The sequence below is a fragment of the Sylvia atricapilla genome, chromosome 16, assembly GCF_009819655.1.
Source record: "Sylvia atricapilla isolate bSylAtr1 chromosome 16, bSylAtr1.pri, whole genome shotgun sequence".
Classification (NCBI taxonomy): Eukaryota; Metazoa; Chordata; class Aves; order Passeriformes; family Sylviidae; genus Sylvia; species Sylvia atricapilla.
In genome coordinates, this window is record NC_089155.1 from 13,936,831 (window position 1) to 13,961,054 (window position 24,224).

The 24,224-nt window shown below is 47.3% G+C and overlaps 1 protein-coding gene across 1 annotated transcript in view; it reads left to right on the top strand.

Moving 5' to 3' along the window:
- Positions 1 to 24,224, top strand: part of ATP9A (ATPase phospholipid transporting 9A (putative)) — a 46,867-nt gene that overhangs the window by 17,064 nt on the left and 5,579 nt on the right. The window contains exons 9-24 of the mRNA XM_066330958.1: positions 125 to 200; positions 2,254 to 2,330; positions 2,928 to 3,088; positions 3,797 to 3,939; positions 4,659 to 4,771; positions 6,547 to 6,759; positions 12,109 to 12,270; positions 16,054 to 16,146; positions 17,648 to 17,731; positions 18,425 to 18,595; positions 20,685 to 20,783; positions 21,047 to 21,136; positions 21,222 to 21,366; positions 22,364 to 22,428; positions 23,146 to 23,301; positions 23,635 to 23,699. Of these exons, the coding sequence (XP_066187055.1) occupies positions 125 to 200; positions 2,254 to 2,330; positions 2,928 to 3,088; positions 3,797 to 3,939; positions 4,659 to 4,771; positions 6,547 to 6,759; positions 12,109 to 12,270; positions 16,054 to 16,146; positions 17,648 to 17,731; positions 18,425 to 18,595; positions 20,685 to 20,783; positions 21,047 to 21,136; positions 21,222 to 21,366; positions 22,364 to 22,428; positions 23,146 to 23,301; positions 23,635 to 23,699 (1,913 nt within the window). The remainder of the gene's footprint in view (positions 1 to 124; positions 201 to 2,253; positions 2,331 to 2,927; positions 3,089 to 3,796; positions 3,940 to 4,658; positions 4,772 to 6,546; positions 6,760 to 12,108; positions 12,271 to 16,053; positions 16,147 to 17,647; positions 17,732 to 18,424; positions 18,596 to 20,684; positions 20,784 to 21,046; positions 21,137 to 21,221; positions 21,367 to 22,363; positions 22,429 to 23,145; positions 23,302 to 23,634; positions 23,700 to 24,224) is intronic.

Sequence of the window (24,224 nt, forward strand, 5' to 3'; positions counted from 1 at the left end):
GAGATTCACCAGAGTTGGTGAAAATTCTCCATCCCTCTACAAACACCTCTGTGGGGCTCTTTTCATCTTCTGCTCTTTGGCTTTAGTGACAGGTTTGGGTTTTTTTCCCTTTTTCCCGTTGTAGGAGGACAGCGACCCTCCGGTAAATGAAAGTTTAAGCATAGAAAACACCCTGTGGGCCAGCACAGTGATTGCATCAGGTAAGGTGGAAACCAGTGTAAAATTGTTTTGAAGGGAATATGTTAACAATTTATAAAGGTATTTCTGTGATGGAATAATAATTCTGTCAGTTGGAGAAATTAGCGGTTGGAATGAGGTTTCCCCCTTGTCCTAACACCTCTGGGGAGCTGAGCTGACATCTAATTGCCTCTTGGACATTCCTAGATGAGAAAGAAGTGGAGTGGCCTTTGGGGCCCTTCTTTAGCATCTAGGACCAGAATAGCACTTAATTGCTCTGCACATTGACATCCTAATCTGTAACAGAAATGGTGTCAAATGGATTCTGGGAACAGAAGCTGAGATGAAAGATTTCCAGGTAAGTGCTTCCATTGAGTTTGTCCTATATACTCTTTAAAAAAGAGAAAAAAAAAATCAAGTATTTGACAGGTTTTGACTCATATGTAGGATGAACTCCTGAGGCCTGAGATGAATCAATGGCCCCTTGCAGAGGGTTGTCAAAGTAAAAGCCTTGCTGCTCTCCTGCCCAGAGTGTTTGCAGAGTTAGCTGGGCAGGAGCTGGAGGAGAGTGGAATTCTAGAGTCCAGTTCTGGAATTAAACTTGTCAAATGGACAGACTTGACAGTGCATTTGCAAATATAATCTCAAAGGGTTTATGCAGTTGAGTCTGTTGGAAATGGCCATGAACCAACTGGAAAAACTCCTTTTTTACAGATCAACGTGTCTTCAAGCTTTTTCTAGCTCTGGCAGGTGCCTCCTCTCATTGAGACTGGCTTATCAATGCAATACTCAGTTTTGTTTCTCCTGTGGTGATAACAAACAGCACCTCATAGGTTATTTCTTTTAGGAGAAAACGTGGATATTACTTTTCTCCTGCTGTGAGTGGAAGCTGTGGGGTTGTGGTGCCACCTCACTGGGGCAGCCCCTAGGAGATGAAGCAGAGCAACGTGTCTTTGTCCATCTGCTGCAGGAGGCTGGGTCTGACTCTGGCTGTTTGCAGTGGATTTGGAGTAGCTGTGCCATCTGCTGATCTGGATTGTGATGATCTTGCCACCACCTGCCATCTGGCTCCAGGGATTTGTTGTTGGTTTTGGGGGTGGTATTTTTTTTTTTTTAAAGGAATGTTGCTCAGCATATTTTTAGAAGCCACCTCTCTTGAATCAGCCTTATTTAAAAATAAGCCGCTCGTGGTTTGTTAAATCTTTGCTCATTAGTGAGAGCAGGGGAATAGTGGAGTATAAAGTAGCAATGTATTGGCTTTTTTTAGAGTTGGTTTTCTCCATTTTTACAGACTCCTAACACTGGGCAGTAGCAGCCTTTAAACTGTTGATGGTAGATAGCTTTTTCTTCATGGCTCTTTGCAAACTCTTTAAGAGAAAACCCACAGAAACCCCATAATTTATGGTGCTAAACTGAATTATGTTTCTGCCAGAAGAAAACTGAGAACTTTGTTGCTCTCAGCTCTTTACAACTGTGGGACAGAGCATTCAGATTCCGTGGTGGGCTCCCAGCAGCTCCATCTGTTCCAGGAAGGTAGGAGTTGCTATGATTCACTGGGTGGTAGAAGCAGTATTTAGATAAACGCTTGAAGGAAATTGTAGATTTTAAAATAAGGCAATTCTGTATTTGAGCTCTGGAACTCATTGGATTTGCTCTAATTACATCAACCTTTATCAATAAATAACCACAGCACAGAGCTGGTTTAATTTTGACACAGTTGGTGGAAGGCGGCACCAAAGTGGGGTTCCAAGTTGTGGGAGGAAATCCAAGCAATCCTCCATCCCTACCAACTTTTATTTATAGAGTGGAGAGACAAATGGATCAAAAGGGGGTCAGGGAAGGTAGAGCAAAGTTGGCTGCTCTTCCCACGAGCTCATGGAGTCTGTGATGCTGCCTCAAGTCCAACCCTGAGACTGAATTCCTGCCTGGAGGCAGTTTCCTCTTCCAGTCTGTGCTTTAATAGGTGGTGTCTGGCAGATACCAGCTTCTGAATTTCTGGTTGCTTCTGAACTTACCCTGCTGAAACTCCTTTCCACCTGACAGGTGTTTTTATGTAGAAAACCTTTGTGTGTGCAGGTACTGTGGTGGGAGTTGTCCTCTACACCGGGAGGGAGCTGCGCAGTGTGATGAATACTTCCAACCCAAGAAGCAAGGTATGGTGAGGAAATGTAATTAATGAGGTTTGTAATTAATGACAAGGGTCAGAAATGGATCATTTTTTAAGAGGAGAGCCTTCCAAATATTCACATTTATGTGCACACTACAGGGTCAACCTCATAGGAATAATTCCCATTTTCCAGCCTGTGATTTAAGATAGTTACCGTAACAGAACCTCTTTCTCCTGATTTTTTTTGATCCTATTATACATGTGTTTTCTCACTTCTTTAAGGTTGTCAAAAGCATTATTTTGTATGTTTATAATGAGGCAGTCCCAGTTAGAATAGAAAAGTTTCTGTTGTAGCAAAGCTAAGACACGGGGCAGGGATGCTCACACAGCCTGCAGCTTTTGGCAGCGTGAATCCTCTCACACCTCTGCATCCTCTGCTGAGCCTCTAAGGGATGGAAACCTCATTTAATAAGCTGACAAGAGTATTGATTATAAATTTAAACGTGTTTGTAGTGTTTTAAAAGAGAAGCTGACTAGTGGGGAATGACTCCTTGGATGGAATGACAGTTCACTTCCTTTGTGAATATTCCATGGAGCTGACGTCCTCATCTGCCTGCCTGAAATCTCTCTGCTGCTGTTCCAGATTGGCCTCTTTGATCTGGAGGTGAACTGCCTGACCAAGATCCTGTTTGGGGCTCTGGTGGTGGTGTCCCTGGTCATGGTGGCCCTTCAGCACTTTGCAGGCCGTTGGTACCTGCAGATCATCAGATTCCTGCTGCTCTTCTCAAACATCATTCCCATCAGGTAAGGGGACAGCTGCTTCCCAGGAGAATTTTGCCTGCTTGGTGTGTTCTTCCTTGCTTCCAGCCCAGACAGGCACCTGAGCTCTTACCTGCTCCTCATTTCACAGCTGAGCAAGTAGAAGTGGAGTTACTGCTCAAACATAAGAATTGCTTTGTTGTTTCTGCTGAATTTGTCCAATTTATTAACCCATTCAGTGTCTCAGGTTGAGGATTAGGCATTTAAATTCTCTTCTCTCAGTGTTTGGGCTGCCTGGTTACTGTGGTAAGAACAGAGCAAAAAACGGAAAATGAGGGTGTTTTATACAGAATGTATTAGAGGGCAATGGAACTTTAATGTGAAATTGTACTTTATTAGTAAGTACATTAGTAACATTAATAATTATTCTGGGTGCAGGGCTGGGATTCATTTCAGCTCCATTTTTAATCTGCTCTCTGGTATCCATCACTGTCCTTTCTCTGTGTCCACCTTCCCCTCAGACTGTATCTTCTCGCTGTAATTTTATCATCTGTCCTTGAATCACAGTGTAATTACATTTGCCACCAGAGCACTGACTTGGAATGAATTTCCCCTGAAACTCTCCTTTAGCACCTCAGCTTCACTGTGGAATTCATCCTTTCATTGCACTGTGGCAGTTCCCAAGGATGTTTTTCCCACAGTTTACCTGGTGATGCTTCTTATTTTCCTTTTTTTCCCTTTGCTCCTGTGCAGTCTGCGTGTGAACCTGGACATGGGGAAGATCGTGTACAGCTGGGTGATCCGCAGAGATTCCAAAATCCCTGGCACTGTGGTTCGGTCCAGCACCATCCCTGAGCAGCTGGGCAGGATTTCCTACCTGCTGACAGACAAAACAGGTACTGGTGCAGAAAATACAGCTGTGAGTCATGGTGTGCTGTTTGGATTTTGTTGTGGTTTTGGCCAGGAGAAGAGGATAATGTGAGATTTCTTTGGGCTGGAAGAGATATGCATTTCCTGTCACTTTGATATTATGATTTTTAATCAGTTTTTGGAAAAAAAAAAAAGTTCTGCTTTTTTTTGTTCTGAATGTGTTGTAAGTAAGGTAGGACAGGAATTTTATACTACTTCAAGGAATTCTTCAAGCACGCTATTGAAACAAAAGCTGAGGGTAAAAATAAAATTAAAATCAACTCTTCAGAGCTAGTTTTCAAAGCCAGGGTAAGATAACTTATACAGGCAGAAGCTGTCTGCTGCTGTCCTTACACTTTCGAAGCTGAGCTTGAGTTAAAAGCTGAGCTGTAATGAAAAACTTGGTCTGACATAAAATCCTGGTCCCGCTGGAGTTGTTCCAAATTTTTTTTGGTTCCAGTGGGACCAGAGCTATACTTGCAGCCCCTGCTGGCATTGACTGTGGGGTGAATCTCATTGTTATTTATACTCCCTCAGTTCCCAGTGGGATGAGTGCTCAGGTTTGCTGGTGTTGGGGTTTGTGCTGGGCGTGCTGCAGTTCAGCTGCTGGCCCAGACTCGGGTTTCTCTGTGCTCAAGGCAGAGGACAGGAGGTGTGCTGGGGAATTTGGGGTGTTGTTCCCACCCCGTGCTGCTGCTTTTCCCAGGGACTCTCACCCAGAACGAGATGGTTTTCAAGAGGCTCCACCTGGGCACGGTGGCCTACGGGCTGGACTCCATGGACGAGGTGCAGAGCCACATATTCAGCATCTACACCCAGGTACAGCTCACTGAGTTCCCCAACTCCCTGTTCCCAAAAGTCTTCCCCATCACTGTGCTGATGGTGCATCAGTGTGGTGGGGATCTGCTTGAGAGCTGCTTTTGGGCAGGTGTGAAGGTCGTTGGATGCTTAATGCATAAATAATGTCGTGATTGCTCGTTATGTCCCAGGAGTTGTTTCACATCACATTCAAGTGCAAGTGTTGCCTATGTCCTGTGCTGAGCTCTGAGTCTAAAATAACTTTTATTTGGATATCCAGCTATCTCTTTTCTTTCCCCATCCCAGCATTTGGTTCTTCTCTTGGTGTTGAGACCCTTAAATGACAGAACTGTATTAAAAACAAAACCACCCCCCAAATCACAACCCCCCAGATTCCAGCTTTATTTACCTTCATTTTATCCTGAATCTCTAGAGAAAACTTGGCTACTGGTTAATTATTTACCAAAGTGTCCAGTATTTGTCAGGAACGTTTGGGTGGCTGACTAGTCCAGTGTGTGAGCAGTGACTGGGTGCACTTCAGCTGAGGGTTTGCTGTTGGATTTTGGCAGCAGTGCTGATAAGCAGTGATACTAAATTTGAAAATCTTACGGGTCCTAATCACTGGTGTGGAAAATAACATGTGGAATTACCCTGGTAATGGATATGTCTCATAAAACTCTCATAATTACCAAGTGAGATTCCTTATAATGAGAAGCATTTGCTGGCAATGATTCATTTTGAACTGTAGTTCTTATTCTTTGCTTTTATTTTTACCATGTTGTGGCCCTTTGACCTGGAAGTGAAACTTTTGTCCTCTTGACACTAAAGGTTAACAGAGCAGGAAACTGGATCACTGTGTGTCCCTTCTTCAACTGGGATAATTTAGTAATTGTGCAATTATCTGAAGCCTCCCATTCTGATACTAAAAATAGTATTAAAAATAAATGAATGTAATTAAGATTTTCTAGTTCCATGCAAGTCATCTGTTTTGTGTTTTCACCAATTATATTCTCCTGCACGTGAAACCCAAGTGACTCCAAACTTCCCAAACCACTGGGCTTTTGCGGAGTAAAGACTCATTATATTATATCACATTACATTATATTATTTCATATCGTATTATAGTATATCATATCATATCATATTATATCATATTACATTATATCATACTATATCATGTTATACTATATTATACTATATTTTATATTATACAATATATATTATATAACACATTATCATAGTATATATTATACAAAATAATATAATATAATGTAATATAATATAATATAATATAATATAATATAATATAATATAATATCATCCCAGCAGGGTTTATTTCAGCGTGGCAGAGGGATCAGGGACAGAAGTCACCCCGTGTGGTGCCCGGTGGTTGAGTCAGGAGTTAGGAACCAGTGGTCAGAGGGCACAGGGGTGGTACAAATGCAGGGCAAGGGGCAGCAAACCCATAGAGGGGGATGAGGATGGACAATTGGGGTGGGCAGCCAACCAGCCAACGGGGAAGTTGGCAATGAAGTCACCAATCTAAGGCTAATCGGCTGTAATTCTGCAAGACCCCACGAGGGAAGTCTTCTCTTCCATTCTAGGCAGAGGAACTCCGTGGTGAACCTCTCCAGGGCAAAGCCTGGACGTTCCCCTGCGGGGATTCTTGGCGTCCCCACAACTCCCCAGTTTCTCCTTACCGTGAAGAGCTCCTTAATGGGATTTTACAGACATTAAACACGAGCAAACCAGCTAAACTTCGTGTAAGAGCGTGTTGTGTTGTCCCTTGTCCCCAGCAGCCGCAGGAGGCCCCAGCTGTGAAGGGGCTGTCCCTGGCCACCAAGGTGCGGCGCACCATGAGCAGCCGCGTGCACGAGGCCGTCAAGGCCATCGCCCTGTGCCACAACGTCACCCCTGTCTACGAGTCCAACGGTGTCACCGACCAGGCGGAGGCTGAGCGCCACTACGAGGACTCCTGCCGCGTGTACCAGGCCTCCAGCCCCGACGAGGTCAGTGCTGGGGGGTGTCACCGGGGGGATGTCACAACGGGACACGGGGTAAAGGTGCTTCACTCCAGGCAGGAGAAATCAGAACTTGGAGTAAAGGTGCTTCACTCCAGGCAGGAGAAATCAGGGGACACGGGGTAAAAGTGCTTCACTCCAGGCAGGAGAAATTGGGACGTGGAGTAAAGGTGCTTCACTCCAGGCAGGAGAAATCACAACTTGGAGTAAAGGTTCTTCACTCCAGGCAGGAGAAATCAGGGGACACAGAGCAAAGTGCTTCACTCCGGGCAGGAGAAATCAGCACATGGAGTAAAGGTGTTTCACTCCGGGCAGGAGAAATCAGAGCACGTGGAGTAAAGGTGCTTCACTCCAGTCAGGAGAAATCAGAGCACACGGAGGAAAGGTGCTTCACTCCAGGCAGGAGAAATCAGAAGGGTTTATTCACAGTTCATTCAGCTCTTTTATAACACCCTGCGCTAAGGAAACACGTTATTTGTCCATAGAACTGACACTTCTTCCATTGATGGAGTAACAGAAACACCAAACAACATGGTTGTTATGGGAAAAGGATATTGTTTGCACAAGGTTGTGTTAAAAAGAAAACTGTTGAAAAGTTTCCCTTGGAAAGAGCTCAAAACTCAAAAAATACTGAGTCTGCAGGGGAAACGTCAGCCTCTGCATCACAGAATTTTGCCCGGTTCTGCACCTTTTGTCCAGGGTGTGTTTTGTCATTTCAATTCTGTGAATCCCTCTGACCACATTTGGTGAATGAAGAGCAATCCTGCCTTGTCTGGGGGAGGACAGCTTGTGGAAAAGGCTTGGAGTGCTCCCACAGCTCAGCTCTGCCGGGTGTGTGACCCTGCAGACCAGTGAGAAGCTGTAAATCACTGTGACCATGGCACGTCCCACGTGCAGACAGAGCCAGTGCCCAGGTTTATTCTGGGGAGGGATGGAGTGCACAGGGTTTGTTTGAGGGCAAAGCTGGGCCCTGCCAGTTCTCTGCCAGCACCCAGAGCAGCCAGGGCTGTGCAGGTGGCACAGTGGGGAGAGGCTTTAGAGCTCTGCAGAGACTCACTGGAGAATTTTCCTGAGCGTTGAGAAATCAGGTTCAATACAGGAATTACAGTTTTAGTGCTGTTTGCCACGCCCCTGCAAAATTTGGGAAATGTAATTATAGTGTTGTTTTCTTCTGTGACAAAGACAGGAGGAATAAAATGTGGTTTCATGTATTGGTTATGCTTCCTGGATATACCTTTTAGGGAAAAAAAAAAAAAGTAACGCCTTTTGCTTTCTATTAATTTGTACAATTTCATTTGCTCTGTGCTGGGGAGACACCAAAGTCTGAGATTTCCCCTGAGAATCAGAAGAGAAGCTGCCTTGCCTCATTGTGAGAGAAATGCTTTGCATGGAATTAAATGCACTGGTTGGAAACCCAGCTGTGTGAGGATTTTGGGACTGTTGTGCTGCTGAAAGACTGGCACAGAGCTGGTTTGCACATTTGCATATATTCAAAACGCTCCCTTTAGTGTTTTTCTCCCAAAGCAGGCAATTCATTAATCTCAGATATATATTTATATAGATTCGTTTTCTTCTGTGCATTGTCCAAAAGCTGCATTTCTGCTGTGGCCCCTGCGTGGCTGTGGCTGCAGGGCAGTGCCACAGCACCTCCTGCCTGGGCAGGGTGTGGGTGTCCTGTCCCCGTGGGCTGGGGCAGGGTTTGCTGCCCTCCCCTGAAAAGGCAGTGTACAGAAAGCAACTGCCTTTGCCCTGAAACGAGTTCTGAATGATTTCCAGATGGTCATTGTTGTGATCTGCATCTAAGTTGTTTTTTTTTTTTCCCCTCCTGAAGATTTTACAGGCTATTTTTGCACAGATTTCTGTTTATTTACATATATACTGTGATATATAGTGAAGTCAGGGATTTTTCTTTTACTTTTACTCTTTTTACTGTTCTGTCTTTAAAATGTTTACACAGCAATTTGTCTGAAATACCCAGGGGATATTGTTTATTTGTTTTACTATAGCACGATAACCAATCCTGCCAAGATTATTGTTGTAATTCTTTTTTCCCTCCTTGTGATATCTTAAGTAGAGAATTACAGCAGGTTCAGAAATCAGATATGCTTTGCTGCACTGAGGAAACCTTGTCTGTAGGTCTTAGATATACAAATATTATTTAGCTGTGCTCTGGATGTCATCCTAGACGGTACAAAATGCAGGAGCTGCACAAGTGGAGTCCTTGAGAAGGGAGTAATGCTGTTAAATAACATTCCCTGTAGGGGGATGGCTTTGGCCTCCTGTTAAAGCCAGCCTTTGAAATCCTATATCAATAAAATATTGCCATGGCAGGGAAGGTCACTTTATGAAATGAGTACAAAAACTTGTATTCTCTTTACTTGAGCAGCAAGGGTAATTTCTACCAGTTGGCACAGGATTCATTTCCTGTAACAGAAAGCAGGATTTCCTAAATTTGTTTCCTGTGCACGCTGCCATTTAGAAGTCTTGAAGTATCTTTATTCAGATATCAGTTACAGCCTTGGGGCTCTGCGAGCCAGTTGTCAGTTGTAGGCATACAGTAACTACCAGGGGAAATGAAATAGATCTCATCTGATCAGAGATAAGAGTGCCTGGGATTCCTGGGCAAACAGGCTTTAACCCTGACATGAAAGGGTGTGGGATCAATGGGTCTGTGCCTGCTGTCTGCCTGCCTAGGCCACCTAAAGGGGACCCTGCCGAGCAGCTCATGGCACAGGAGGATCAATTTGTCTCTTCGGAATGAAATTTATTAGTCGATAGCCACTTCGGTGGTGGCTCGGGTAATTTAATTGTCGGAGGGAGCAGAGTTGGAGGATACTGTGCTGCTGGGCTTTGAAATGCTCAGAGCTCTGCCAGGCCTGACTTGGTTGGAGCTGCTGGCGGGGACTTCACTGGTTTCCCTCATCCCTGAGCCTGGGCTCCCTTTAAGGTGTTTGAGGGATTTCGAGCTTGCTTTTAATTCTCCTTCCTCTAAGCTGCAAATAGACTTTTGCATCTTGAATATTTCTCATCTTTCTGCTGTGGCTGAGAGCACCTTGAGTGATGTGTTTGTAGGGGGCAGAGCAAACCTGTTCTGTGTGACGTGGAGCAGGGATGTGCTCCCCATCCCATTGTCCCATGGATCCCATTGTCCCATTCCCATGGATCCCATTGTTCCATCCCCATCCCATGGATCCCACCCCATTATCCCACCCCATCCCAGTGCCCAGACACTGCCAGAAGAGCTGTCAGTGTGTCTGGTGCCAGGGGTGGAGTTGTCCCCCTGGTGCCACCTCTGCTGTGCTGCTCATCCCTTTGTCCCTCTGCACGAGGCTTTGCTGTGCAGAGCTTTGTAGGGCTGCAGTGGGACGCTGGCAGGGGACAAGGGAGGAGGTGTCTGTGCAAAGGAGATGTTTTCACAGCAGCTGGGAGCAGAGGTTTGCCCCTCCAGGCACCTGGAGCTGCCCAGCACATGCAGAGCAGCCAGGGCTGCACACACTGAACATCACACAGCATCACGCTGGGGATAATGCCCAGTAATTATTCATTAACCAGAGTATTAGAGAGCCAAGCTCCATCTCTGCCCTGGGAGGATGAGCTAACTGCACACTTTGAGGCACTGAGGATGGCTTGAAGAAACTTTCGAGAAAGATAAGCTTGAAAGAGCCTTTGATTTGTCGTAATCTTTGTGAGTAAGCCTGCACAAACTTGTTAATATTAAGCCAAATATTGATTCAAATTGACTTAAAGGTTTTTCAAGGCAAAACCAACTCAATTACTTTTTTTTTTTTTTTTTTTAATCTGACAATTTAAGACTACTTTATGAAAGGAAAAGTTTGGTTTAGGTTCTCTTTTAAGCTTTTGGATGAAAAGGAGCTGAGTTCACACAAGCTGCTTCAGTTAGTCCCAATTGTATCAATTCATTAACAAAAATCTCAACTCAATGCAAGCATTTACAGGTTCGACTTTTATTTGTATCTCTTGTATGCGATTTTCCAAAATCAATTTCATTTTTAACTGAGGTATTTGTGGTCCCTCGAGGCAGCAGAGGCAGAACCTGAAAAGCAGAAGGGATAATTAACCTCCAAGTCGACAGCAACCATGTGCCCAGCACTCTTGTGCCTTTGAAAATGTCACTGTAAAACACTTCCAGTATTTCATGTGTGCTCAGGGAAAGTCCCCCTTGATCCTTTCTGGGGACCAGTGATGGATGGGCTGGTGTCAGCTGCTGCTCCATCTGTTACAGCTTCTGCAGTTAAATCCCAGCCAGCTCGGTGTCAGCTGAGCTGGGCCATTCCCAGGGAGGCAAAGTAAAGCCTTTGGTCTTTTGGCATGGCTCTGGTTGAAAGCTTGGAGAGAACTCAGTTTTGTAAGTCCTGAGATGGTAGAGGCTGCAATCAAACTGGTGCTCACATCACTCCAGTCAAACCTTGAACAATCTGGGGGTCGTTTAGGTTTTTTTTTAATTTTTTTTAATGTTTAGGGAGAAGGATTCTCTGCTAAGAAGTGTCTGAGCCAGCCTTCAGCTGTTTTGCTGATCACTGCAAAATGGTTGAAATTTGTTGATGAGCTGTTAGTACTGAACACACAGGGAATAACACAGAGCTCGTTTTGTTTGGGTTGCTTTAAAATGAATTTTTAATGTGCTGCATTAGTGTTTCTGGCTTTGAAATTGTAAATCCAGGGCGAATGCGTCGTTCTGAATTCTTAATCTCATAGACAGCAAGCTGGGAAATCACTCTTTCCAAAAGCAGGTGTTTGTAGAGGGGTTTCCCTGATGTGCCCAAGGAGCTTTGGGCTGGGTGGAGGATTCCAGTGCCTGCCCCTGGCTGAGAGTTGTCCTTTGGAACAAAATTATGGAATAATTGAGACTGGAAAAGCCCTTCCCAATCCAAGCTGTGCCCAGTGCCCAGCTTGTCCCCAGCCCAGAGCTCTGAGTGCCACCTCCAGGAATTCCTGGGACACTCCAGGGATGGAGATCCAAACCTCCCTGGGCAGTTCCAAGGCCTGAGCCTCCTTCCCGTGGGGAAATTCCTGGTGTCCAGTGGAAGGTGGCAGTTGAAGCAGGGAGGTGACACAAGGACAAGTGCCACAGCTGGGTCAGACATGAGCTGGGCTGCCCAAACTTTGCAGAAGCTGGCAGGAAGGGTCTGAACTGGGAAAGAGCAGCTGGGAAGAGAGGAGCACCTGTGTGTGTCAGTGGGTCTGTTGGATAGCACCATTAATAATCGGTGAATTAATACTGCTGAGTTAATGAATGCTGAGTTAATGACTGCTGGCTTCTCTGCGCCACCCTCGGGAGGTGAGGCAGCAGCCCTCAGCGTGTCCTTCTCCTCGCAGGTGGCCCTGGTGCAGTGGACAGAGAGCGTGGGATTGACGCTGGTGGGCAGAGACCAGTCCTCAGTGCAGCTGAGGAGCCCCGGGGGCCACATCCTCAACTTCAGCATCCTGCAGATCTTCCCCTTCACCTACGAGAGCAAACGCATGGGCATCATCGTGAGGGTGAGGGCTGTCACCTGGGGGGGACACTGGGGGACACAGGGATCACCTGGGGGGGACACTCACACCTGGGGGGGACACTGGGGGACACAGGGATCACCTGGGGGGACACAGTCACACCTGGGGGGACACAGTCACACCTGGGGGGACACTGGGGGACACAGGGATCACCTGGGGGGACACAGTCACACCTGGAGGAGACACTGGGGGACACAGGGATCACCTGGGCTGTGTGCTGGGGCTGGGGGGACAGTCACACCTGGGGGGACACAGTCACACCTGGGCTATGGGGGGGACACAGTCACACCTGGGGGACACAGTCACACCTGGGGGACACAGGGCTCACCTGGGCTGTGTGCTGGGGCTGGGGGGACAGTCACACTTGGGGGGACACAGTCACACCTGGGCTATGGGGGGACACAGTCACACCTGGGGGGGACACAGTCACACCTGGGGGGACCCAGTCACACCTGGGCTCTGTGCTGGGGCTGTGGGGACAGTCACACCTGGGGGGGACACAGTCACACCTGGGGGACACAGGGCTCACCTGGGCTGCCCTCCCTGCCCAGAGGTGTCACCCAGAGCCCACAGCCAGGGCAGTCCCTCCCTGGGCAGCACCAGGTGAAACACGTGGAAGGTTTGGGGTACAGCACAGTGCCAGGAGCAGGGAGGGAGGGGAGGTGAGCTGAGAGGCTGAGCTGGTGCAGAGAGATCCCTGTGTGAGATCGGGGAGTTCAGAGGTCCACAGGGTGCACTGAACATACACTGAGTGTTCCACAGACACCTTGGGCTGCAGGGGACACCTGCAGCAAGTGCAGTGTGTATCCAGCTCAGTGCAGCCAGTGTCAATTCTTCAAATTAGTCACTTCTGTAATGAAAATCATGTGGAGATTCTTGGCAGTCTTTTTATGACCCAGAATAAAAGTATTTTCAGTGGAAGGGGGAGAACTAAAGAACCTTCCTCCCCATTTCTTTTTATTGCAAGTGCAAAGTTTTGATGAAATGCAATTTTATCAAAGGTGTGAAATGTGGACAAACCATCAAAGCCAGGGTGAGCTTCATTAAATTGTGTTTTTACACTCAACTGAAGTGAATGCCCTGAAATTTTCTTCTCATGAATGTAACAGTGCTCCTTTTTCTTTTCCCTTCCTTGTTTTGAAGTTTATTCCTTTTCAATTACTTATCATTTATCTTCTCCCTTGCTAGGAATAAAAAAGTTTCTAGTCTGTATTTCTCTTTAGGTTTTGCTGTTTGTATTTTAGGCCAAACCAGCAAAACTCCCACTTGTGGTCAGTGGGAGCAACATCAGGCCCGGATCCTCACTGTAAATACCTTTAAGGAAGCCTCGGGTCTCTCCCTGTGAATTGTTTTTATTCTGCAGCCATTCAGCTTCTCTAAGCCACTAAAACCAGCTCCGTGTGTGCCCTGTGCAGAATTAGGGTTGAATATTGAGGGTGGGTATTACTGTGCCCCATTTCTGGGTACTCCAAATTAAAATCTTCAAGCAGGGTTTTGATTTCCACTTTAAAAAAAAAAAAAAAAGGTGTTTGTAAATAGGAAGTTAGCAAGTAAAAATTGCTTTAATTAAACATATATCTGTGTATGTGTAGGCACTGCATTTGGTTTGATCCACAGCTTGAAGGGTGTTGACCTTCTCAGTGCATCCCCTAAATGATGCTGCTGGTTTAAAAAGCAGAGTTAGGGGCAGAGAGAGCAGCACGAAGCATCCAGAATAAAACACACCCAGGGAGGGAGGTGCAGCTGCCCTCAGCTCTGCAGGGAGCAGAACCCAAAGGGAACCAGTTCTGCTCACCTGCACAGCTCTTGCCTGTCCTTATAAACTGCATTTTTTTGGGCTGTTCTGAGTCCCAGTGGGAATTTTGCCAGAGCAGAGGTTCCTGTGTCCATCTCCCTGCACATCCTCTCTGCTCTGCCCTGAGGAAAAATCTCCTTCAGCACAGCTCCTGGCAAATCAAGCAATAGTTTTTTTGGCGAAAGCAAGTGGCAGGTGTTGCCTGCTTTGGGATATTTTTGCAATATCTGAGTGTTTCCTCACAGTCAACTGTCGTTTTGTACCTGATTGTTTCAGTTCTAAGAAATCCTGTCCTACCCCAGCAGCTCCTCACCGTGCTGTGCACTGCCTTATCTTCCTCTTTGAAGAAAGCCTGTTTGTTTGACCACAATATTTTCCATTCTTCGTTTTCTCCGCAGGGTTTTTTTGGTTTTTTTTTCTCTTTTTTCCCCTTAGCCATGTGGAATGATCTTTGTTGTAAGGCAGAGATAGTGCTATTGTCATATCTGGAATTGAAAGGAGCCTTTGAACCGTGGCCAGAGGCAGAGTGTGGTGGAAAAAGATGCTTCCCCAAAACAATATAAACTGGCAAATCTGTGCGCAGATTTATAGGGTGATCTTGCCATGATCTGAGAACGCACTAACCTCCTCCTGAACTCGGGCAGAGGAAATGACTAATGCAAGGAGATAGCTGATACAGTATTTATATTGGACAAAAAAATCTAAACTATCTTAAGCCAGCTCTGCAGCACGGGAAGTGCAGCCTTTATTCAGTTTCCTACAGAGATGCTGTTAGACGCTCTTTAATCAAATAATTTCGTAGATAAACCTTTACCTTTGGCTACTGCCAGCAGTGATGTGTTTGAGTGAAGCAGATTGTGGTTGTTTTGGAAGAGTGACACCGGTTTTCCTCTGGGGATGTGTGTCACTGTGTGGGGGCTGCTGTTCCAGGGCACTGAAAACCACACTTAATGATGAGCATCTTCCTTGTGAATACCTCTGAGAGTTAGCAAATGTTCTCAGCAAAGGAGCTTCATTATCCTTGGCTGCTTCTTAATTTCCTCCACAAAGACACTTGTTTTCTTTGCAGTTTTAGTCTCCACATCAGATGCTACATTTTGCCAATTTTTTTTTTTTTTTTTTTTTTCTTTTGTGCCATGGATTCAAACTCTGTTTTGCCACTGCCACAGGGCCTGGGGCTTTTATTCACGTGAGAACCTCCACCAATAATTTCTGTAAGGCGGAACAGACTGACCCAAATATTAGGCAAGAGAATGAAGGAGTGTCCACTTTGCTTTTCTTTCATTTCTCTTATTCCTAAAGTGCTTTTGCCACTTCATTCACAGCTGTTTATTTCAGACCTCCCTGGGCTTTTTGCTTTTTTGCATTTGAAGTTTGTTTTCCTTCTATCCCTGGTGGCTGAGTTTACAGAGCAGATTGTTCCTTACTCATTGTTTCACCTCCTTTGAGGAAACTGCCAGGGTTTGCATTAGCTTGTAACCCTCAGAGCTGTGGCCTCCTCACCTGTCTGCCTGCTTCGAGGGGTTTTTTAATTTGTGGTAAGGTAAATACGCTTTGCTTGCAGCCTGTAAACCCCTTGTATCAGATAAAGCAATGTAAGCTTTCTGTGGCAGGCGTGAGCTTTAATTGTGGTTATTCCATGTGGTGTAACAGAGCAGGAAAATCCGAGTGGTTTTTACTCTGCTGGGCTCTGTGCATCTGTTTGGTTGTTGCAGGTGAGCAGGGAGTCAGGTTTCCAGGTGAGGGTTGTTCTGGAGGAGCAGGCACTCAGGCTGCCTGTGGGAGACGCTGATTCAAGAGCTGATGCTCCTTGTCTAAAGCATTCATTGCTGCTGTGAGGAACTGCAATGGAGCAGGCATCTCCTTCTGGCCCTGCAGCTGCCCCAGAGCAGGGAATGCTGTGCCTGCAGTGCTGGGAACTCCTCAGCCCCTGGCAGCACTGCCCCACTCAGCCTGCTGTGCTCTCTCTGCAGGATGAATCCACTGGAGAGATCACCTTCTACATGAAGGGGGCAGACGTGGTGATGGCTGGGATCGTGCAGTACAACGACTGGCTGGAGGAGGAGGTATGGAGGGCAGCCCTGCAGCTCTGCTGCCCTGCTGTGTTGCTTTTTATCTCCTTTATTTTGCCAGAATCGGGATTAAATGCTCCAGACAGTGTTTCTTGTTCCGACTCAGATGTTTATTAATTCTTATCTGTAGTACAGTCTTCTATGAATTCTACAGCACTTCTAGCTACGAAAGTAAAAAAGGGCCCCCATCTCTCTCTCTACAAGGCCTGTTAAAGATAAATTATCCAATTAAGAAGTGACACCTAAATTATTTTTACTTGTAACTCAATAACTGACCACCCGTGGCTGCAGTGCAGATTTTTCTACCCAGTTACCAAACCCCACCCAGACCCATGGAGAAGAAGGTGAAAAAGAAGGACTGGCCTCTGCCCTAAAACCTCCATCTGGCTTTATATATGTATTACTGTATTCTAAATCCTTAAACTCTGAGTTTTCCACCCTGTGATATCCCACACTTCTATTTAACCCCACACCCACAATCCCAGGGCTGTCACTCAATTTTGAGAGCCTTTTCCATGGCCTCAGGTCAGTGCAGTGTTTGCTGGGGGGTCAGTGAGCACAGAAATCTGGAATTCTCAGTGCCCAGGGCTCCAGCAGAGCTCCAGGGCAGCCCCTGGCCAGGCTGGGCACTGCAGCAGGGTCACCTAACTGCTGAAACATCTGCCAGCCACAGGGTCACTGCTCCTGGCAATTCACTGGGTTAGTGCTCAGCCAAACTGTAGCCACAGGAATGAGAGTGTGAGTGGTGAGCTCGGCATATTTAACGTGGAATAAGTCCTGTAAATAAGATGGGTTTTGCTCACAACTACTGACACTCACCAGGTTTGTGCTGGGCTCAATTCTGTGTTCGGATCTGTTTTGGCCTGAAGGGTCTAATTTCAAAACTCCCTTTGGCAGCTTTGTGCTGGGGTGTGTTTGTCAGGTTGGCAGCAGTGGTGGCACTGAGCTCATGGAATCCCAGAGTGGGTTGGGTTGGGAGGGACCTTGAATCTCATCCCATTCCACCCCTGCCATGGGCAGGGACACCTTGCACTGTCCCAGGGTGCTCCAAACCCTGTCCAGCCTGTCCCTGGGCACTGCCAGGGATGGGACATCCTCAGCAGCAGCTTCAGTTACTGATCCTCTGGTGTTCAGAGAAATAATAATAACTTGGTGAGATTTAGAAGAGTTGCTTGCTCAAGATGTGAAGTCTACAAATCACGGCTTGTTCCCTTTAGAGAAAATTTAATCAGTGGGGTGGTTTTTGCCACCCTGGTGTAGCAGAGGACATTTTTTCTTCCTGATCCCTGGGCTGGGTCACAAACCATTGCAGATCCCCTTTTTCCCCTGGAGTTTATCATGCACTTTATCAGCTGTTACAGACTCACTGGGGTTGCTCAAATGGGGTGGTTATTTTCTTAACCTGCTATCTCACACTGCCATCTCCACCCTGCTGTGCATAAACCATTCCAGTGGAGCTGCAGTTTCTGATTGACAATGTCATCCTTCCCTGCAGTGTGGTAACATGGCTCGGGAAGGCCTGAGGGTTCTTGTTGTGGCCAAGAAGTCTCTGACAGAAGAGCAGTATCAAGACTTTGAAGTAAGTCATTATTTGGGGTTTTTTTCCTTTGTTTTTAAAGAAACAATCACTGAAGTGATTCTCACAAAACTCTTGTGATATTGCTGCCTCTCACCTCCCAACTCTCCGCTGGAATTGTTCTAAGATGTCTTGATATTTTTTTTTAATCAAAGTTGCTTTGCAGGTGATAGGTATGAAGTGTTTATCCCAACCAAGACCCTCCCAAGCAGCTCCTGAGTAAGCAGCATGTTAACCTGGCAGCAGGGGCTGCGTGTGAGGGGTCTGTGTGTGTGCCCAGGGCACGGCCTGGCTCATCCAGGGAGGCAGAATGGGAATGGGGACTGCTCAGTGAATGCAGGGATGAGCTGCTGAGGGTTGGTTCCCTGGTGCCGTTGTTTCTAGGAGCGGTGCCAGTGGTGGGAGGGAGCTGCTGCAGCCTCTCTGCAGGTGCCATTCCAGCAGAGAGCTTTAGTGTGCCCCGAGCTGCCCACCAGCAGCCCCCTGGAGCCTTTCCCACCTCACCCTGCAGCAGGCAGAGAGCCCTGACAGGAATCACAATTCCCTGGGTGCGCAGCACCTTGAGGAAGGTGCAGTGACAACCGATGTGACACAGGCACAGCGTTCCCTGGGGCAGCTGGGAGGGCACAGAGGGAGGCTGAGGGCTCCAGCCTGTGTCCCCAGAGCCAGGTGTGACCGTGCTGTGTGTGTCCCCAGGCTCGCTACGTGCAGGCCAAGCTGAGCGTGCACGACCGCTCCCTCAAAGTGGCCACGGTCATCGAGAGCCTGGAGATGGAGATGGAGCTGCTGTGCCTCACTGGGGTGGAGGACCAGCTGCAGGCAGACGTCAGGCCCACGCTGGAGACGCTGAGGAACGCTGGCATTAAGGTCTGCCTGAGCCAGGGCTGCCCCAGCAGCAGCTCTGGGGACTTCTGAGAGCGTGGCATCATCCCACGGGCAGTAAATTCAGAGTCGGGAGGGTTTAGAACATCGCTTTGGGAACAGAACGTGCTGCAGGTTGTAAGTGTTAACACATGAGCGTGTCACCTCTTGTGCTTTACATCCCCTCTGGCTCCTCCTGCAGAGAAAGGAATCATGTGGGCACAATTTGGGGTCCAAGAGGAGATTTGGGGTGATTCTTTTTCCAGGGAGCTGCATGAAACCAGGCCAGGTGTGGCTGTGTTTGGTTTGTGGGGCATGAACCCCCGTGCTGGGCTTGGAGCTGAGGATATCCACGTTTTCAGTGGCCACTAGAGGGGAGTCTGAGCCAAGGGAATCAGGGGCTGGATTTTTTTTTTTTCCACTTTTCTGTGCTCCAGCATCTCTGACTCCACACCTACAGCCTGAGCTGTGCTCAGCAGTGAGGGAGCTGCTGGGATGCCTGTGTAGGTTCCCTCTCTAAAAACTTTGTCTGCCTTGCAGGAGGGGAAAAAAAATGGATTAAACGATCAGATTTGGGTTTGAAAAGTAGGTGAAAGGTCCTGGTTGTGGTTTCTCTGCTTGAAGTTGCAAAGTGAGCAAAAATCTGAAGCCGTGCTGTGAATTCAAAGCAGGGCTGTATGTTTGGGGCTGAGGTAGGAAAGGGAATTCAGTGCTTGGGATGAGCTTCCAAAAGTGCTTTTCTTTTTTTTTTTTTCTTTGGGGCCATCCCTGTAAACAACAGAGCCTCCAGCAGAGGAGGGAGACTAGGGGAATCAGAGTTCCTCAGTGGTGTTGTAGTCCTGGCCCAGCACTCCAAAGTGTTTTCCTTCTTTCTCCAAAGGATTTTTCCTCTTCCCTTTCTCCAAAGGGTTTTCCCTCTTCCCTTTCTCCAAAGGGTTTTCCTTCTTCCTTTCTCCAAAGGGTTTTTCTTCCTTTCTCCAAAGGGTTTTTCCTCTTCCCTTTCTCCAAAGGGTTTTCCTTCTTCCTTTCTCCAAAGGGTTTTCCTTCTTTCTCCAAAGGGTTTTCCCTCTTCCCTTTCTCCAAAGGGTTTTTCTTCTTTCTCCAAAGGGTTTTCCCTCTTCCCTTTCTCCAAAGGGTTTTTTCCCTTTCTCCCCACCGTGGCTGGAGCTGGTGTGGAGTGTGGGATGTGCTGAGCACTCCTTGCACTGCAGTCTTCACCAGGGCATTGCATGTGAGGAGTAAATCCAGACTCAAGGGGGGTCTTGCAGTTCATGGCAGGGACCATCTTGTTAAGATCAAATCTCATTCCAGCTTCAGATGATTAAACAAAGGAATGAGTCTTCGTGTGGGTCTTTTTGTTGATGTTTTGGGATTTTCTTAAGGTTTTTTGTATTTCTCATTAGACATTCTTGGGCAGTGTCTTGACAGAATAAAAAAAAACACCAGTGGAAAAAGCCAAACTCGCTGTGATGTATTTACACTGGAGAAAGAATTCCCAGCCATTGCTGCTGACATTGCTTTCTACCTCCCTCCTCTCAGCAGCACAAAATAAAAGGAGCAGTGTAGATTTAAAAAAAAAAAAATCTAGAAAAAAAAACCCAAACCCTCAACCAAGTCAGTGTGTTCCAGACGTACACATCAGCACTGAGCTAACCCTGGTTGCATCATCCACGTTTCAGGCTGGGCCAGGAGGGATCTTTCTGCAGCAGGGCCTGGTTGAGAAACGGCCAGGGAGGGACACAGTATTAACACACAAATACACTTTTTTTTTTTTCTTTTTTTTTTTCCTTTTTTTAGCTTGCATTTTGTGGGTTTATCAGCAGAATCTTGAAATATTGCAGGTGGGAAAAATGTTACACAGCGTTTGTGACAGAGTTTGTGACTTCCTTTGTGTCTCAGCCTCTTGGAGAGCTTTGATTTCTTTCGTGTGAGAGGATTTTCTCGTGTGGTTTAAAATAAGGGGGTTTTTAGAAGAACAGTTTGTGTGGGTATTTTCACAGTCCTTTATAAGGCTGAAGGGGCAGGTGGTGCTCGCAGAGGTCCTGCAGACGTGGCTGTTAAGCTTTATTTAACACATGAAATGTTTGGGTTTTAGGTGTGGATGCTGACAGGGGATAAGCTGGAGACAGCCACGTGTACAGCCAAGAACGCTCATCTGGTGACACGGACACAGGACATCCATATATTCAGACTAGTGAGTAACACCCACAGCCCCTCTCTCCAGTGGCCCAGGCTCAGGAGGGCTGTGACACCACAACTGGGTGATAAATAAAAACACCAGCAGGGTATTTTTATTCTTTCCACCCAGTTTTCTACCCTGAGTTTTTGTTTCTCTGCCTACGTGCCCTCACTCAGTGTGCTGCCCGTCCTGGCTGTGTCATTACTGTTCCCTGTGGCATCCTTTGCTGTTTTCTCACCCCAGTGAAGCACACCTTGCTCAGTTCCATCCTCCCCCAGGTGACAAACCGAGGAGAAGCCCACCTGGAGCTGAACGCCTTCCGCCGCAAGCACGACTGCGCCCTGGTCATCTCGGGGGACTCCCTGGAGGTAGGGCCGGCCCCAGAGCTGGGCTGCAGCAGCCCCGGGGCCCAGGGAGCCGGTGTGACCCAGGTGTGTGCTGTGTGTGACCCAGGTGTGCCTCAAGTACTACGAGTACGAGTTCATGGAGCTGGCGTGCCAGTGCCCGGCCGTGGTGTGCTGCCGCTGCGCGCCCACGCAGAAGGCGCAGATCGTGCGGCTGCTGCAGGAGAGGACGGGCAAGCTCACCTGTGCCGTGGGTGAGTGGGCAGCCAGGGCCTCTGGCCACGGGGAGGGCACCTGCAGAGCCTCCTGGTTGGGGGAATAGTCAGAACTGACCAGGGGTATGGCACCTGCAATTCCTGTTTGTTGGGGGAATAGTCAGAACTGACCAGAGGAATGGCACCTGCAATTCCTGTTTGCTGGGGGAATAGTCAGAACTGACCCGGGGAATGGCACCTGCACATCCTTCTGGTTCCTCCTGGGAACAGTCAGAACTGACCAGGGGTATGGCACCTGCAATTCCTGTTTGTTGGGGGAATAGTCAGAACTGACCAGAGGAATGGCACCTGCAATTCCTGTTTGCTGGGGGAACAGTCAGAACTGACCAGGGGAATGGCACCTGCACATCCTTCTGGTTCCTCCTGGGAACAGTCAGAACTGACCCGGGGAATGGCACCTGCAGCTCCTCCTGTTTGGGGGAACAGTGAGAACTGACCAGGGCAATGGCACCTGCAATTCCTGTTTGTTGGGGGAATAGTCAGAACTGACCATGGGCATGGTACCTGCAGCTCCTCCTTGCTCAGTGAACAGCTTTGACCAGGGGAATGGCACCTGCAGCTCCTCCAGCTCAGTGAACAGTCTCACTCATCTCCGCACCTCGGTGTGGTGATTTAGGGAGCAGTGGTTTTGTGGGATGATAGAGAAGGTGACTGAAGTTTTTTTGCACGTGGAAATTCAATGCCAAGCTCCTCATCAGGTGGCATCTGTGCCAAACAGAACTTGAAGGTGACCAGGTGAAGTGCCACTGTTAATACAATGGTACCACCTACACGTGAGATACATCCACCACTGACCTGGGGGGCTGTTAAAACAAAACCTAAGAACTTAAATTCATGACTTCTGTTTAAAATCTTGCTTTTGTTGATTGGGTTAAGTGTTTCTCCTAATATTCCAGTGTGGTGCAGATGACGTTGGTGAGGCTGCAGATTGCCCCTGTTGCTTGACTCCCAGTTTTGTTTGTGCTCTGCCCTGCAGGTGATGGAGGGAATGATGTTAGCATGATTCAGGAGGCTGACTGTGGTGTTGGAGTTGAAGGAAAGGTGAGATTACCTCATGCTTAATGAGAATTTCTGTGGCCAGTTTTCAAGCAACTCTTTAATGAATCCTGAGATATTTGTGTAAAAAAGGGAACAAGTTCTCACAAGAATCATCATCAGAGCAGTAGCCCTGTCATGAGAAATAATTCAGCTATAAAGGAGACTGCTGTTAAAGGGAGTTCAAAGTCATTGTTTGGTTCTTGGCAGAATCCCTGAATTTGTTAGTTTTGGGGGGTTTTGATGCTCCAGATGCTGAAATTATAAGATTGATAAGATATGCCCTACATGCACAATTAAAAACTGTTCATATTCGTTTATGAAACTAATTCTAGGTTAGAGCTGTGACTGCTGCACCTGGAGCAGTGTGGAGCTGCAGGGCTGGGCTGCAGCAGCAGACACTCTGCTTGCACGGGGCCAAAACTGTGTGAGCTTTTGAGGCTGGGAATTTGTGTTCATCCCTGACTTGACAGGAGTGTCACGTTAACACGTGTGTTGTGGGTCAGAATCCAGAGGCTGCTTAGAATTGGAGGCCAAGGTTCAAATGGGAATTCTCCTTGCATTTTTTGCTCTTTACTTAAAACCCACATTGGAAGGAGAAGAAGTTAAAATACTGCAAATAGCCCTGGAAATTCTGTCAGTGAGAGCTCCGTAATGACACGCTGTTCTTTGTTCCCAGTGCAGAAATGATCTCACTGCCCCTGTCCTTGCTCTTGTTCCCAGGAAGGGAAGCAGGCATCCCTGGCAGCTGATTTCTCCATCACTCAGTTCAAGCACCTGGGCCGTTTGCTCATGGTCCATGGAAGGAACAGCTACAAGAGGTCTGCAGCCCTCAGCCAGTTTGTGATCCACAGGAGCCTCTGCATCAGCACCATGCAGGTAAAGGGGCTGTCCAAAGAGGTGGGGGAGCCAAACCATAAAGGAAAGGTCCTGTGTCTCATTTGGAATGCTGCTGTTTCTTCCCCTGAAAATTCTCATGGGTTAGGGCCTGAGGTTGTTAATTTGAGATGACGACACATGAGAAAATTCCTGATTTTGGACAAATACCAGCCACTGCTCCAAAGGACTAAAAAGGGTTGATATCCCATTAGTCTTCGTTTCAGGAGCTGGGAGAACCCACTGCAGGAATGTTCCAGTTGGAACAGAGTGTCTTTTTAAGCTGTTACTTTTACTGCAGGGTCTCAATGCCTAAAAAGCTTATTTCTTTTCTAGGCTGTTTTCTCATCAGTGTTTTACTTTGCTTCGGTTCCTCTCTACCAAGGCTTCCTCATCATTGGGTAAGAGCTCGCTTTTTCCTGGTAGTGAGGAAAACCTCTGCACAGTGAACGCTTTGGGGCTGGTGAAAATGCAAGCCATGCACATCTCCTCTCTGCTCACAGCACTGCTTCAGGGGCTGCATGGGAGCCTTGTCCCCTCCCGGTGCAGACACTCCCAGAAACCTTTCCAGCAGGAGGTTTGTCCCCTTAGTGAAGGAGCCCATCCTCCAGGAATGTTCTTTGGTCCCAGGAAAAAGCAGAGGGACAGTTCTGGGCTGCTGTGTCTGCACAGCAGTGAGAGGCAGTGACAGGAGGAGAGACAACCCAACCTTAGCTCCTGTCCAGAAACTGCCTAAAACAGGGGATTGCAACTGTAATCCCAGCATTGTTATACTTTTGAGTACATAATTTAAAAAAAATCCAGCAAATTCATCTCCATTTGCCTTCTGATATAAACAGAATCGACCCCAAGCTGCAGAGCAGATTTTGGGATGGGCACAGATCAGTCCTTGGCTCCATTAATAACCCACTGCAATATTTGATCCA